This window comes from Athene cunicularia (genome assembly GCF_003259725.1).
Source record: "Athene cunicularia isolate RWA chromosome 2 unlocalized genomic scaffold, athCun1 chr2_part1, whole genome shotgun sequence".
In the NCBI taxonomy this organism is placed as follows: Eukaryota; Metazoa; Chordata; class Aves; order Strigiformes; family Strigidae; genus Athene; species Athene cunicularia.
This window is the reverse complement of record NW_020799095.1, coordinates 64,050,642-64,065,234: the sequence shown is the minus strand read 5'-3', so window position 1 is coordinate 64,065,234 and position 14,593 is coordinate 64,050,642. Positions and strand designations below refer to the sequence as shown.

The following is a 14,593-nucleotide window of genomic DNA, read 5'->3' as shown; positions in this document are numbered from 1 at the left end:
AACTAACTTCCTGACCATGTAAGTTATTAACACTGTCAAAAAAAAAATCTAGGTACACAGCTGGTGTCCTGGAAAAATGGACATTCACTGTGAATAAGGACAATCTACTGCTACATTAATGACCAGAATGTTCCTGCCAGCTACATGCTGTCATGGGTTTTTTTTTGTTTGTGTTTTTAATCATTTTCACTGGAGTAATGAACGGTTTTAAAATTGCTCAACAAGCCTCACACAAAAGGGAGCCGGCATTCCAAACCAGAGAGCTCATGTTGAAACGCTGGGGCTCTAGCCCTCCCAACCAGTTGAAGAAGTATTTGTCACCTTGGTCAGCCAAAGGTCACTCTCGGGAATATCAATCAAATGAAAAACAACGTGGGTATGAAATTGAAGTCGCAACACCCTGCAAAAAATCCAAACAGAAATTAGGCATGCAGGGCTGTTCTCCAGCAGCGATTTTGGCATGAGGACGGCAGAATGGTCCAGCATGTGGAGGTCCAGACAATAAAACCACAGACTTGTGTTTGTGCCGAAACTCCTTACCTGCTGCAGTGTGATGTTGGGAACCCATCCCTTCTCTGTGCCCCTTTTTACCTTTTGTCTGCCATCTTTTTTTAAGGACAAAAATTCTTCAGAGCAGCATGTGACAGTTACCATGTGTCCTACCACACCAGGTCCTGAGCCATGCTGGAAATCCCAGGTGCTGCCTTCCAGGGTGAAACTCCTTCATGTGCACAAGCTCTGACTGTGATCTTTAACGGAGATGACCACACTGTGGAGAATGACAAGTTGTGTTCATCAGTAGAGAAGGGGATTCTTCACTATGAACAGCAAAAGCTGGGAAATAGCCTCTTCTAGCTGGGCCTAGAGGAGAACTCAGTCTCTCTTCATACCCCACTGGAGAGTTACAGTACTTACTCACCTATTAACAGTCTCTGAGGAAAAAATAAATCAGAGGAAAAGCTGAATCTCTTCCAAACAAATTGCTGAGGCCCTTTGTGGGCAGTAAGCTACACTGGTTTAGTCTAGTGGTCTTCCCTTTGCCTCTTGTTGCTGTTGTGCAGAGATGCTAACCTAATAAAGGAGTCTTTGTCTTAGTAGTGTGGGTCCCCAACAGCACCCTGTTTTCTGAGCCAGAGCTCCTGGAATAAACCCTTCTTAAATGACAGAGAAAGACCTAGCTATAAAATTTACAGTAGATGTATTTAGTTCTTAAATGAGCAAAAGAGGGACTAAAATATGAGATAGACAACCACTGCATGTGACCACTCATATGTTATCTGTCTGTTTTGTCTTTTGTAGATAATAGTCCTACTCCACCAGCACCGTTTGATCACCGGATTGTCTCAGCCAAAAGGGTGGGGATCAGCAGTTATTATAATGTCAGCGAGAATGAAATCCTGGGAGGGTAAGTCAGGTGAACCCAATCAACACGGAAAGCAAGGCACAAATTTACAGCCAAGCACTCCAGGAGGTGAATGGAAGCAACATGCCTCACTAGAGCCGAAGTCATGAAAGTCTAAGCTCTAACAGTGCTTTAGAGAGGGATGAAAACAGGAGGCTGATTTTACTGTGTGACTGAATTTTGGCTTAAGATTTGGCACCAGCAGACTTGGCTTGTTATTTGGTATCGTTCTAGGTCAGCCAGCTGCCCTCAGCATTTATGACAGGGCTCCTAGGATGCTGTAATACTTTACCTCACATTGCAGCCAGCAGGATGTAGAGGCATGTTGTAGCCTTCTTTCTCTCAGTGGGTCCCATCCCTGAAAACACATGTATGTTTTCAGATAGGTCAGGAGTTACAGGCCATGTAGTTACCTGATCTCTTATGTTTAGGAGAGAGTGATATTGTAATTTCTGATGGCAGCATGGTCTTGGGCAAGGCTTTGTTTCATTATGAAATTGCAACCCTCCCTTGGAGGAAAATGATGAGATGGAGAGGAGCAGATTTCACACCTAAGTGATTTGTTATCCTTACAGTATGTTGACTCCTGTGGGATTAGTCATTACATGTTATGAGGTGAGTGAAGTGAATCATACAAGTGGGATATCAGCTAGAACAGTGTGTGATTTTGGTGTGCCTAAATGAGTAGTAGCAAGTCTAATCTACACAACAAAATAGCATCAATAGAGCAATTGAAATGGAACCCAGTAGGGAGAGGATTTCTGTTGTTTATAACCTGGTTTACATTCAAGGCTGACACATGTACCACTGGATGATTTTTTTTTTCTCCTTTTTCTCCCTAGAGGACGATTTGGTCAAGTGCACAAATGTGAAGAGAAAGCAACAGGTCTCAAGCTAGCAGCCAAAATTATAAAAGCAAAAGGTCCTAAACAAAAGGTTGGTAAATGATATTAGTCTTTTATTCCCCAATGGATCCCACAGTGTTCTTCAGCTACACAACAGACCATGGCAAAGTGGCTCACAAGCCATCACACTTATAGGACCTTCTGGATTGCCATTGGCTTTATTTCTATTTTCCTTCTCCTCCAGAACTTCTAGTAACTCACTGAAGTCCTCTTTTGGGATTTTCTCTTTTTTTTAAAAAAAAAAAAAATCTCAATTTTTCCAACTTTCTTATCAGCTCTTTTTATTTCTTTGGCTTTTCTTTTTTTGTTTTCTGCTGTTAATTCTATTAGTATTTTCTTTAATGGTAAAAAGATTTGTCTGGCCTGTGACACAGTGTATTCTCTCCCAAGCACACTGTAGCCTTTACTGCAATTACTTGATGTCACTGTGAGGGATGCTGATAACAGGCATGATCTAGGCTCCTGATGTCAACACAAACACAGATGAGAAGAATTAGTCTGGCCTATTTTGCAAACCTCATGGCCATCTGGGGCTTGCTTTCACAAGAAAGACATTCATAGCATCCTTTGTGTGACAGCGGTGTCATTAATGGCATTTAATGGTGGGATTTGTCTCAGCTAACTGGGGTTGCTAAGGTATAGCTGTGGCCAAGCAGATCACCAAAATCCCCTTATAGTCAATGGAGAGAGACCGGTACCCAGCCCATACTAAACTGCATGTCTAAAATAGTTGGGCTGAGTGGAGGTACTAGTCTCTCTCCCCTGTCTGCAAAGGGAGGTTTTCAGGAGTGTCCTGGACTTTTCTTACACAGCTTGATTTTGTGTATCTACAGCTGGTTGAAACAAGTCCTATTCTGCTTCTGTCTTTTCTTTACATCCCTGTGAAGCCACTACTTGTCCATGTCCTGTTCCTTTTCCCTCCAGATAACTTATTGCTGAAGCAGTGCCCCATTCGATCTCTCATTTCAGTCTAGTAGCTTCTATAGAATTGAAATCTACTGCTGCAGGAGTGCTCAAAGGAAAACCCTGTGTTTGGCTGGCACGAGTGAAAATATGAAGATAACGTAGATGTCTGGTTCAAACTATGTCCTGTTTCATATAACTTTCTTGGTGAAACTTCCTCCGTAACAATACTCATGACTGTTTACAGGATGAAGTAAAGAATGAAATCAATGTCATGAACCAGCTGAATCATGTGAACCTCATCCAGCTATACGATGCCTTTGAATCAAAAAATGACATTGTACTAGTCATGGAATAGTAAGTATGTTCTTTTCTTTGCCTTCCTGTCTCTACCACTTTTGCTAGACTTGTCCATTTCCTTACTTTCTCCTGAAATTAGAAATGGAGTTTCTTATAGGTGGACAGAACATACAAAATACATTCTCAGGAACAAAAAAAAGGGGAATTTAAGAGAAAAATTTTCCCATGCAGCCATTTATACATTTTTTTCCAGTGATGTGCCACATTCCTGGTGCTGTAAAGCCACTGCTCCATTTGAAGATAGAAAGATAGAGCTGTGTTATATATACTTTCATTTCAATTTTAATATGTGGCAGCTAAGAAACAGAACTCTCAGAGTATTTCCAGTTTTTGGGGCAAACGAGAAGACATCTTACACTGAAGAGGAGCCAGCTGTATGTGTTGTGCCTAATCCTTATAGTGGGTGACTGAATGGATAAACCTGATTTTTATGCTGGGTGATCAGACTAATTAGGCACAAAATAACTGCCTTAAAGTCAGGTTAAGCAGATGTCTTAAGGAAGCCAAAAAGGGCATAACTAAAACATTGAAAGGCGTGGCAAAACTTTCAAAGTTATGTGTGTCTGGCTATTCTGGATATTCTCAGATAGTCCTCTGAATTTGGTCTACATGTTTAGCATATCACAAAAGGTTAATGTCTGTGTAGCTATGAATGGGTAAGCTGGAAGCATTCTGAAATGTGATGAGAAATTAAGAAGTCATTTTTGTTGACTTTAGTTTCAAATTGAAATTTTGGATCATGTCCCTCTTGAACTCTGAGAGAGGAGCAGCAGATTTAAATGCAAATTCTCCCATGTTTTCTTGGTTTTCCATGTGACTTCATTAATTTCACTGATACAAAATGATGACTCAAGACAACACAAGGTTCATATTTCAAGACTGTCATACTTATCAATGGATGGGAGACTGAATCCTCAGACCTTGAAGAAGTTCAGTCCAGTATCCATCAGAACCCAGTTCTTTGAAAGTTCAGATCAGAGTACAAGCTCATATTGTAGACCCAACTTACTGAACTTGACTGAATGATTAAAATAGTCAAGAGCATAAATTCTGTATTACTCTAACTGCATGTTATTGGATTTGGACTTTATTGTCTTTCTCTTACCAGTGTGGAAGGAGGAGAGTTATTTGATCGAATTATTGATGAGAACTGCAATTTGACAGAGATGGATACTATCTTGTTCATAAAACACATCTGCGAGGGAATTCAGTACATGCACCAAATGTACATTCTTCATTTGGATCTCAAGGTATAGAATTGTGTTGTATGTTTTGTGCAATGACAGCTGTGGAAATTCTTATTCTTAATGGCAGGCTGTACAGCTTATTAGATTTCCATGGCAGAAGCAGCAAAGGGCCTTATCCTGCTCTCCTTAGACCAATGTGTATTTACTTTAGCCACACTGAGATCAGTAAATTACTCCAGGAGTAAGTAAATTAGATGAGAATTGTGGTCATATGTCCTCAAGCCTTGCAGTGCTTGAATTTTCCACAGATTTTACAGAAAGCCAGCAGCTTCCTGTTTTCAATTTTGATATTTGGATCTCAAGATATTGTGCAAATATTATTTAATTAAAATGCACAAGATCTCTGTTTTACACATCAACCACGGGGTAGAAATTATCCCCATTTTTTACCATGCAGAAACCAAACATGAGGGAGTGGGACGAAATTCAAGGGTCATTCAGGATCAGTGAAAACCCTGCACATCTTTCTGAGGACTATACTATGCTGTCATGGTTATGAAAGGCATCAATAGATAGCCAGCTTAAGGAAAAATACATTAAAATGTACCTGATAAAAGGAAAGAAATAAAAATAGTCAGTGACTGGTGTGACAAATACAGTACACCTGTATTGGGTTAGGCTATGGCTGCTAGTGCAGCTGAAAGCCCAGAGAAGGGTAGCAGATTCTCTGCAACATAATTGCTTAATTGTAAGAATTGTTCAACTATATACACAAAAAGTCCCCTCACTTCTTTTTAAAAATAAATCCAACAATTGTACATCCTTACATTGTCTGACTGCTAATGATTAACTGTCACCCCTTTGAAAACAGTTGTTGTAAAGGTATTTTTCATTAGACTGTACATTTGAGCTGGCTCTTTCTCCCTTAACCTAGGTTTTTATCAAGTAATAGACTTGTTTCTTACTTCTGTTTAGTTCAGGAATAAAATGGGATGATGTCTTTAGTTTTATGACTGGCTATAAAGCTTCCTAGTGATCCCTGAGCTTTGCAACAGAGCAAAAAGAAACAGAAAGTGCACAAGATGGTTTTCTCTTTGGTGAGATTTTTATTACAACTGCTGGTTTTGTCTTGTAATAACTGAGTTAATGTAGTATGTCTTTAATGTTGTTAGTGTATATATTTTTGCAGTGGTTAAGCAAATGAGCAGATGCTTGTTAGGACCTGCTTCAGTTGCTAATCAATGGCCACACTCATTTTTCTCTTTCTTTACAAACATTCAGTCACCCAGAAACCTGTCAGGCAGAAGTTTGGATGGTTCTTTGGGACACATTAATTATGTTCTTGGAGATGGCACAGTTATAATATGAGGTCGAACTGCTGACAAAACGATACCTATACCATCCAAGAAAGTTTTCCCAGAGACCTCTTTTCATGTGCTTGCCAACTATGGCTTCTCCCTTCTGTTTTGCTTGTTCATAGATTGCTGGCAGTAACAAATGGGTTTGGGGAAGAAATCTTGAAATTGAAAGAAAATCATCCTGACCATAATCATCCAGGACCTCAGAAACTATGGACATATGGTGTTTAAAAGTCCTATGGTGTTTAAAAGTCCTACATGTAAAATGAATTAGTAATGGTGACAAAGGTTAACTAATGTTTTAAGTGTTGAGGGCTGTTTTGTTTCAAAGAGAACTCAATGAGCAACAAGACAGAGTAGCTATAAAACTGCTGGCAGTTAATATGAGACTGTATTTTAGGTATTTACATTTCAAAGACAATTGGCCAAATTCTGTTCTCTGTCATTTCTGTATGAATTTGGAGTAATTCTGGGAAGTTAATGGATTCCTGCCAGGGAAGTGAAGAACAGCATTTGGCCCTATGAAAATCCAGAGGGATTTTTAACCTGTGAATCCTAACTTTTGTTAAAATATCTGAGAAAAGCATAAAGTTGATGTCACTAACTTAATATATCGCTATTCAATCAGACAGTTACTTCCAGAATATTTGTGAACTCAAAATCTTAAAGCTGTAAGACAAACTTCAAAGTCCAACAAATTATTTTTTTGGATTTTTTTTTTTTTTAAAATCAGTGTCATCTTATTAAAGTCTGTAAAATCACAGTGCCAGCATCCTGAAACCCCTCCGGAAGTCTGCATTGTCTGTCCCCCTCCCCCTAATGAGTTCTTTATCTGAACTGCTGCCTTATGTCAAATTGAAAAGTCAAGGAGAAGCAAAAGCAGTTGCAAGGCACAGAACACAGAACTCCAACTGCTGTGTGATAGCAGGGGAAGGTACCCCTGCAGAGAAATCTAAACAAGGAGAAAAGCAAAAGGTGCTTATGAGATGTTTGTTGTGTTTTTAGTGTTTTTCTCCCCACAGTTTGCTAAAAGCCCAGTTTTGCAAACCTTTTTCTTTTTCTCATTAAAGTGTTTTTTGATTTATCTTGTCAGCCTGAGAATATCCTGTGTGTGAACCGAGCAGCAAATCAAATAAAAATTATTGATTTTGGATTGGCAAGAAGGTACGTGCATGTGTTCTTGCTAATTGTAAATGAATTAGGAAACAGTGAAAAAAAGTATTACATCTCTACAATGACATATTTGATCCATAATGGTCTCCTACTGTTCTCAGGACAAATTTAATGTGTCTCTTTTAAGCAGGTATATCTTCTAATAAGGAATTGGAGATAAATAAAAAGGATTTGTTCTGAAGCCTTTTTTCGGGTAGAAGGTTGAAAGAGGGCTGATTCTGACAAAGCATGGACATAAGTATCTTAGACAGTTAAAATGGACAAAACCAGTGGTACATCTTGTCTGATCTCTTGTCTCTGATGTTATGAGATTCTTCAAAAGAGAGTATAAGAGACCATCAAGGGCTGTTACAATATATCCCATGCTATATCACTTTCTAGTTTAATTAGGTACTATAACCTCAGTGAAGGATTTACTGGTTAAAAATTCCATGCCTGTGATATGGAGAAGTCCCAAAAGGATAACAGCTGCTCTGAGGAGCCCTTGAAATCTAAATTTCTTCCTTTGTGTAGCAGTTGGGTTTTGCCCTAAAGTATGATATAAAGCTTGCAAACATTTTTCCTTCTACATGTGGGTATATTTGGGTATATTTATTGTTACTTTGTACCTCTGTCTTTGTTTTCCTCCTGAATTTCCTGTATGTTTCTGAAATTCCTCTAAGTGCTAGACAATTTATGATACAACTTTAATTAGAGCTTTAATTGATGTGCTCTGTTAATGTTTACATTTCCTAGATATAAACCCAGGGAAAAACTTCGAGTTAACTTTGGGACTCCAGAATTTCTTGCTCCTGAAGTTGTGAATTATGAGTTTGTCTCCTTTCCTACAGACATGTGGAGTGTAGGAGTCATCGCTTATATGCTGTAAGTAGGATTCACTCTCTACTTAGTGAGCTGTTTCTAGACTGAACTGTGTCAGTCATCCAAATTTGTTGTTATATGGGAAGATTGGCAAAATCAGTACAGAAAGTAGAAAATGCAGGCTTCTTTCCAAATACTGTATTTAGTAACCTCTTTTCCAATCATCATGAACTTTTCTTCTTTGTTTCATTGCACATCTCTCATGAGTAAGCATCACACTTCCAGAATAATGTAGGCTTCTTGGTAAGTTACCAGTAGATATGTGCAGGAGTGGTCAGAGGCCAAGAAAACATGACCTATCATGAAAGACAGTAATGCTTGGTTTGCTTAGGGAAGAAGGGTGATTATTTAAATGTGTAAATAGAAGAGAGAATGGGTACAGTATGGAGACTTTCTTAGACAATAACATGTTGCAAAATAAGCCAGGAGTGACAGAACAAACATAGGTGGCACACTGGAGATCATGTACAACAAGGGGAAAAGACAGGAGGGTTCAACATATTTCTTTTTACTTTAGCCTCAGTGGATTGTCTCCTTTTTTGGGTGATGATGACAATGAGACCCTCAACAATATCCTGTCCTGTAGCTGGGATTTTGAAGATGAGGAATTTCGAGGTGTTTCTGATCAGGCCAAAGATTTCATCTCAAAGCTTCTCATCAAGGAAAAATGGTATATAATCCCTGTATTTTTGAAATACGTGTTCTATGCCATCATGTCACAGTTGTGTTACTTGTGCTGCTCCACTGCAGAACTATCATGACTTACCTAAGTTTTCTTATGTTCATATAGAATATTACAATGCCACATCATTGATGGTGTTCATTGTGTCCATAAAATTCTCTGAAGTTACCTGAATGCAATTCTGCTGTGAAGCTTCATGGATTAACTGCCATCTGGTGTAATGTCCTGAAATGACAGCATTGCATGGTGGCAGACATGACCTGTAGGAGATAACTGTTGAATTGTAAGATTCTGGGAAAAACACTTACTAGCGTTCTGGTTTTCCTTTAGCTGGAGAATAAGTGCAACTGCTGCCTTAAAACACCCATGGTTATCAGACCACAAGCTCCACTGCAGACTCCAGGTCCCTAAATTTAAATATCCTTGTGCATTTTAGATCTGCTGTTGCCTTCTTGTGTTGCTGCATCATTATTTGCTTTGTCATAATCTCTTAACTGGTTTTGAGTCTTCCTTGCTGCTGCATTTCTTGCCACTGTGAGCTACATGTGTCCCTTTGCTTTTTTTTAGCTGTTATAATTTGCATGCTCACACTTGCTCATCAACTCTTGCACATCTGGGAAGAAATATAACATCACACAATTGCTGTGTGTTGCTGAGTGGATCAAATCCTTAGCAAAATGAGACTATTTACAAGATGAGTGCTGAATTACCATATGTTATGATATGTTATGAGTTTTCCAGCTGTGAATGATTCTGCTTCCTGCTTTGAAAACCTGAGTGCTGTAGATTTCATCCCACCTCTTCCCAAGGGATACCTTTCCCAATAGAGCACCCAGTGTGCACCTTTGTACTTAAACACCTTCTTGCCCTTAGAGGGTAGCCAGCTTAGTGGCCAACACAAAAGAAGTAGTTGTTCACACAATTCAGTTGGGCTGAGCTGGAGAATCAACATGATTTTAAGTAATTTTGATGATTCCTCTGTTAACGAGCCACTTAGTCTGAGAGATTCACACTGTTGATGAGATTGCTGCTGGCTGATTCTAAGTGAGACCACTCTGTGGTTCAGTGGTTCACAAAGGGATAAGTTTAAGCAAGTTACAGCATTTGAAGTGCAACATTCACTTCCTCCTTTGCAGACAAAGCATATCTATGTTAAATAAAATGACTGCTGTATTGCTTAGGATGTATATGTCAAGGTGTCTCTTGAACTACAGCCATCATTAAGAATTAAGAGACCGTATTATTAATTAACAAAATAATCTTATTAAAATAAGAACAAAGATTATGATGATGATAATAAAGCAGTTGTAGCTCTGCTGATGAGATGGTATGGGTTCTGGGCAGGATGAACTGAGTAGTGTCCTGACAGCTCTGTCCTTGCAAGATATTCCTGTCACACAAAGTAAGGACAACAAGAAGTAGTATAAAATGGGAAATAATAGCAATCAAATAATTTGTTATAATTTTCATTGAAATTTGGTTTTCATTATAATCTCCCGAAGAGCAATGCCTGTGAGATTGCTAGAAGATTTATAAGTGTGCATATACAGTAAAAGTAAGAGATTTTGTCATGGTCAAGTATCTCTTCAGAGGGTTTTGTAGGATACAATTTGACTCCTTTAGTTGGGCTCCAGTAAAGCTGATTCCTGCAACCTGGGGAACAGGCTGTTTTTTCCAAACGCTGCAAGAACACAGGCTGCTTACCTGCTGTCCTGCTTCCTATTACCAGTTTTTGTCTGGGGAAACCCTACCCTAATAGAAACATTACAACTCATGTTGTCCTTTGTAACTCCTCCCCTAGTATTTTTTGTTCATGCTTTATACGCTTTGCAAAATAGCTTCACTAAATGTGTTGATGTTGCAGTGTTCTGCCATTACCTTCACTAAGGTAAGATGTGGTTGATCTTCAGTTAATGCTCCAATAATAGCATCTTTCCTTTTTTTTTTTTTTTTTTTTTTTTTTTTCCCTAGAAGAAGGCTAAAGATGACTGTGTGCCCCAAGCACCCCCGGCTCAATAACCACTGTGAAAGAGCTGCCAAACAGAAGGTTTGTTTCAGGTCCCAAGTGTTTCTTCAGAAATAAATACTGTAGCCCCTGAGGAAGGGATCAGTGGGCAGCCAAAAACCTTGCACAGTCTGAAGTGCATGGTCCAAACTGTATTCACCAGCACCATCCCTGCTGTTGTCTGGAAAGCATTCAAAGTGTAAACTGGCCCTATCACTTATACTAAGTCACAGCAACGTGCAAAAAAAATCATATATGTGAAGCCATATGTGCTGCAAACCCTGGCCATTTTAGAGGGAATGGTTATGCTCCCACTGACTCTCATGGGGCAGGATTTCACCCAATAATTTTTCAGTGTTGAAAGCTTTCAGGTTTTCATGCTGTGGTTAGGAGTATGGCTTAAAAAGGGTAGAAATATGGAAAGTAATTACTTTTTAGCAGAGGCACGGGCCAGACCCTCAGGGCAGCTCCACTAACTGTAGCAAAATGAAAGCAAGGTGTCCCCTAAAAGAAGCTGCTCCACACTTTTGAGGACCAAGTTCTGACAGGGTACTTCTCTGCCCTTTGAGCCTGTAGCAACCCAAACAGTTTTGACAGAGCATCTTTCTCTGTCCTTTTTTTTTTTCTGGCTCCCTGTCTTTGCCCTTTCATTAACAAACACTTCATTAGTGGTTCTCAGGCTGGCTTGGTTGCCTCCCCTGAGGATCAGGGAGTCTCAAGTCTGCTCTCATGTTCTGTCTCTGGTTTTTGACCAAAGCATACTCACTCAGCCACTTTGAAATCAGGCTACCTCAGGCGGTTCAGTATCTGCAAAAAACAGTACCCCAATTCCCACAGCCACTTTTACTAACTACCACAAAAGTTGGTGGCTCTGTTGAAGGACCATGGGAACCACTCAAAGGTTCTGGGGGCATCTCTGGGCAAACTCAGTGGAGGGTCAAGATGTGAATGAGGCTGAGAACACACACACTGCAAAACCACTTCCTTTTAGTTGTGCGTCATGAGGAACAACCAGGATGCCAAAATAAAAGTAATCGACTTTTCACCACAAGCAAGTTTTTAATGCTGCCATCATCCATCATCTGCTTGGTAGGGCAAGTAATGTACTGGGTTGTGTTTGCAACAGGTTTTGTCCAGAAACATGTGAAAAAGAGAGTATTGTGAGAGGTTGAAATTTTTGTTCTGTTTAGACTACGTAATATTAGAATAGATTTTATACGGTGTCGTGTAGTAACACAGAAGCTAATGATCTTTAAATGAGCTATCTCGACGACTTGAAGCTGCCTTGCTATGGTACACTGAAGGTCAGTGAGGGCTAAGGTGCCATTATTATATCCTACTTGCTCTCTGAAGCCACAACTTCCTGATATGGTAATATCTAAGCATCAACTTTTGTAGTAGGAATCCCATGGGAATTAAGATCTCTTTGTGATCCTCAGCATTCGTCCCCTCTTCATTGGTGCCGGGACAGGTTACATAGAACTTTGATCCACTCACCTGTGTGCTTCTACATGGTAGTTTTCTAAACAGGTTTTCCTGACCTGTTACAGGAGTAGTGTTTTTATCTGTATGTCCCATTTCAAGCCACTAACTGCACAGCAACCAAATGGTGAAAATTCTCCCTCTCTAATGCAGGAAGAACTGAATTACACAATTTTCTATTACAACCAAAATCAACTTTGAGATAAATGGACTGTCCAAGAGCAGTCAAAATTATTTTTAAATAAACTTTTTATAGCTTTGTAACATAGTAACCTACCCATGATCTAACTTGCAGGAAAACCTGGTTTTGGCTTTTGCAGTTATTTCCTCTGCATGTGTTTTTCTTTTTGGAGTTTATTTGAGTTTACTTAATGAGTGGATCTAAAGTCATAGCAGTGCTTTGTTTTTAAAGAATCCCTTTAGCTATTTTTATCAGGCAAGTAGTATGGTTACCACACTGAACCCAAAATAATACACTCGAGTGCCAGTTGATTTAGACCTGGCATTATAAATGCTTGCAGTGGTAACACAAATAAATGGAGAGGTTTGCAGCATTCCTTTTCATGCTGTGATCTGTATGACAAGAGAGGCAAAAAGGTAGAGTACCTGCATTTCAAGAGAGACCTTCAGGACTATTTCTCCACTTAACAAAGAGGCCTTTTCTTTTTAATATTGTATAAAACATCTCACAAATAAGGTGGCTGCAGGAACCCTTTGTAAGCAGGAAGCTTCAGCCCTGCTTTCTTTTCCTCATGCCCAAAGAAACCACCATGTGGTTGTCCTAGAACACTTAACCAAATAAAAAAATATACTGCTGAATTAACTGGATTCTTGTTTTGTTTGTTTTGCAGAAAAGCTGCTGTGTGGTTACTGCTGCTAAGAGATTTGAAAATATCAGCAGTCTTGGTGCTTTACCCCGCTGCCGTGACCGAGACTTTTACTAAATGGACCAACAGCACTTTAACTGCAGGACAAGTCCCAACTTTGCTGAGCTGCTTCTTCTCTGTTCAGCTGTTGAAAGAAGGAAAGTATTTCTCCAGGTTGCAGGAAGGTGTTTCTTCTGGAGTACCGTGTTGTCAATGTCTGGACATGCTACATTAGCTTGGATTCATAGCAAACTTTTCTCTGTCTTGTCTTACATCCTCATTTACTTATCAAAGGCTCCTTAAGGTACAAATTATCAGGTTAAATTGACTGTTTCTCATCTCAGCTCAGAAGGCAGTCTGTCACTGTGTTACATCTGTAACCAAGGTTGATTTGACACTGGAGTCAAATTTTTTTTTTTTTTTTAATTGCAGCTAATTTAAAGCTGCCTTATGTAGAAGATTTGAAGTTTGTTTTTCCTGTCACACTAAAATGAGCCAAGGATTAGCTCAACCAAAGCTGAAGCCATGCTAACACAACACCAGTGGAAGTGAGAAATGAGGTTTTCCTTGCACAGAGGTGAATTTGCTGCAACCTTGATATGATACATTTTAGGATTTTTTAGACTGATTAATTACTGTTCTCTTTAAATACACTTGGATTAATTAAACAAGAAAGAGAACAAGGCACTATTCACTTGTACCCATGCAGACCCTGTTCTCCAATATGCAAGTATAATTCAGAGTTATTTTAACAGAGGGTGATTTATACCAGCTAATTTGTTTAATTCTGCTAGGACTGATTAAGACCGTTGGCAAACAGGAGTCAGACCTCTGCTCATTATAACCGCTGGGTACAGGCCCAAATGCAAAACCTGTTTTTCTAAAGATTTATTTTCTTATCTTGCTCCCAAGCCTTTCTGATTCTGATAAAAAACTGGGAATCAGAACAGCTTAATTTATTATCTGAGATTGTTTGAGCATGGCTCATCACTAAGTGAATCTGAGTTTTAGTTGCCTAGGCTGCAAGGTTAAAGTAATGAGACTTATTCCCTGCTGTATATGGCTTTCTGACTGCTTGGTTTCAGAACTACATAAATGCAAAGTATAGTGAGTATTTTATTCAATGATGCTGACATATTATGGTGCCTTTAGATTTTCTTTGATCAATCAAGTACCGATCAAGCTACATATTAACATAGCTATCTTTATATATTTATCTATACATTTCATACATATTTATATTTAAATTATGTCTTTTTTTAAAGGGGATCAACATAAGACAAAGCAGTATTATTCATCGCCACCCAATGAATTGTTTTTCATACCTTTGTCCTTTCTGGATAGCATTCATATTGAAATAAAAGGGTCCCATTAATGGGACGCCATGGCCATGACATTCTCTGCAGCCA

At 39.1% G+C, this 14,593-nt stretch overlaps 1 protein-coding gene across 2 annotated transcripts in view; it reads left to right on the top strand.

Moving 5' to 3' along the window:
• MYLK4 (myosin light chain kinase family member 4) overlaps positions 1-14,353 on the top strand; it is a 79,849-nt gene extending 65,496 nt beyond the window's left edge. Inside the window, exons 6-15 of one of the 2 annotated variants that reach the window (XM_026842522.1) lie at positions 1,300-1,405; positions 2,245-2,338; positions 3,458-3,567; positions 4,679-4,820; positions 7,209-7,279; positions 8,024-8,152; positions 8,667-8,819; positions 9,162-9,234; positions 10,806-10,878; positions 13,170-14,353. In XM_026842522.1, the coding sequence (XP_026698323.1) occupies positions 1,300-1,405; positions 2,245-2,338; positions 3,458-3,567; positions 4,679-4,820; positions 7,209-7,279; positions 8,024-8,152; positions 8,667-8,819; positions 9,162-9,234; positions 10,806-10,850 (923 nt within the window). In that variant the 3' untranslated portion in view covers positions 10,851-10,878; positions 13,170-14,353. Of the gene's footprint in view, positions 1-1,299; positions 1,406-2,244; positions 2,339-3,457; positions 3,568-4,678; positions 4,821-7,208; positions 7,280-8,023; positions 8,153-8,666; positions 8,820-9,161; positions 9,235-10,802; positions 10,879-13,169 lie in introns of both variants that reach the window. The other variant, XM_026842521.1, reaches the window with a different exon arrangement.
• The last annotated feature ends 240 nt before the right edge of the window (positions 14,354-14,593 follow it).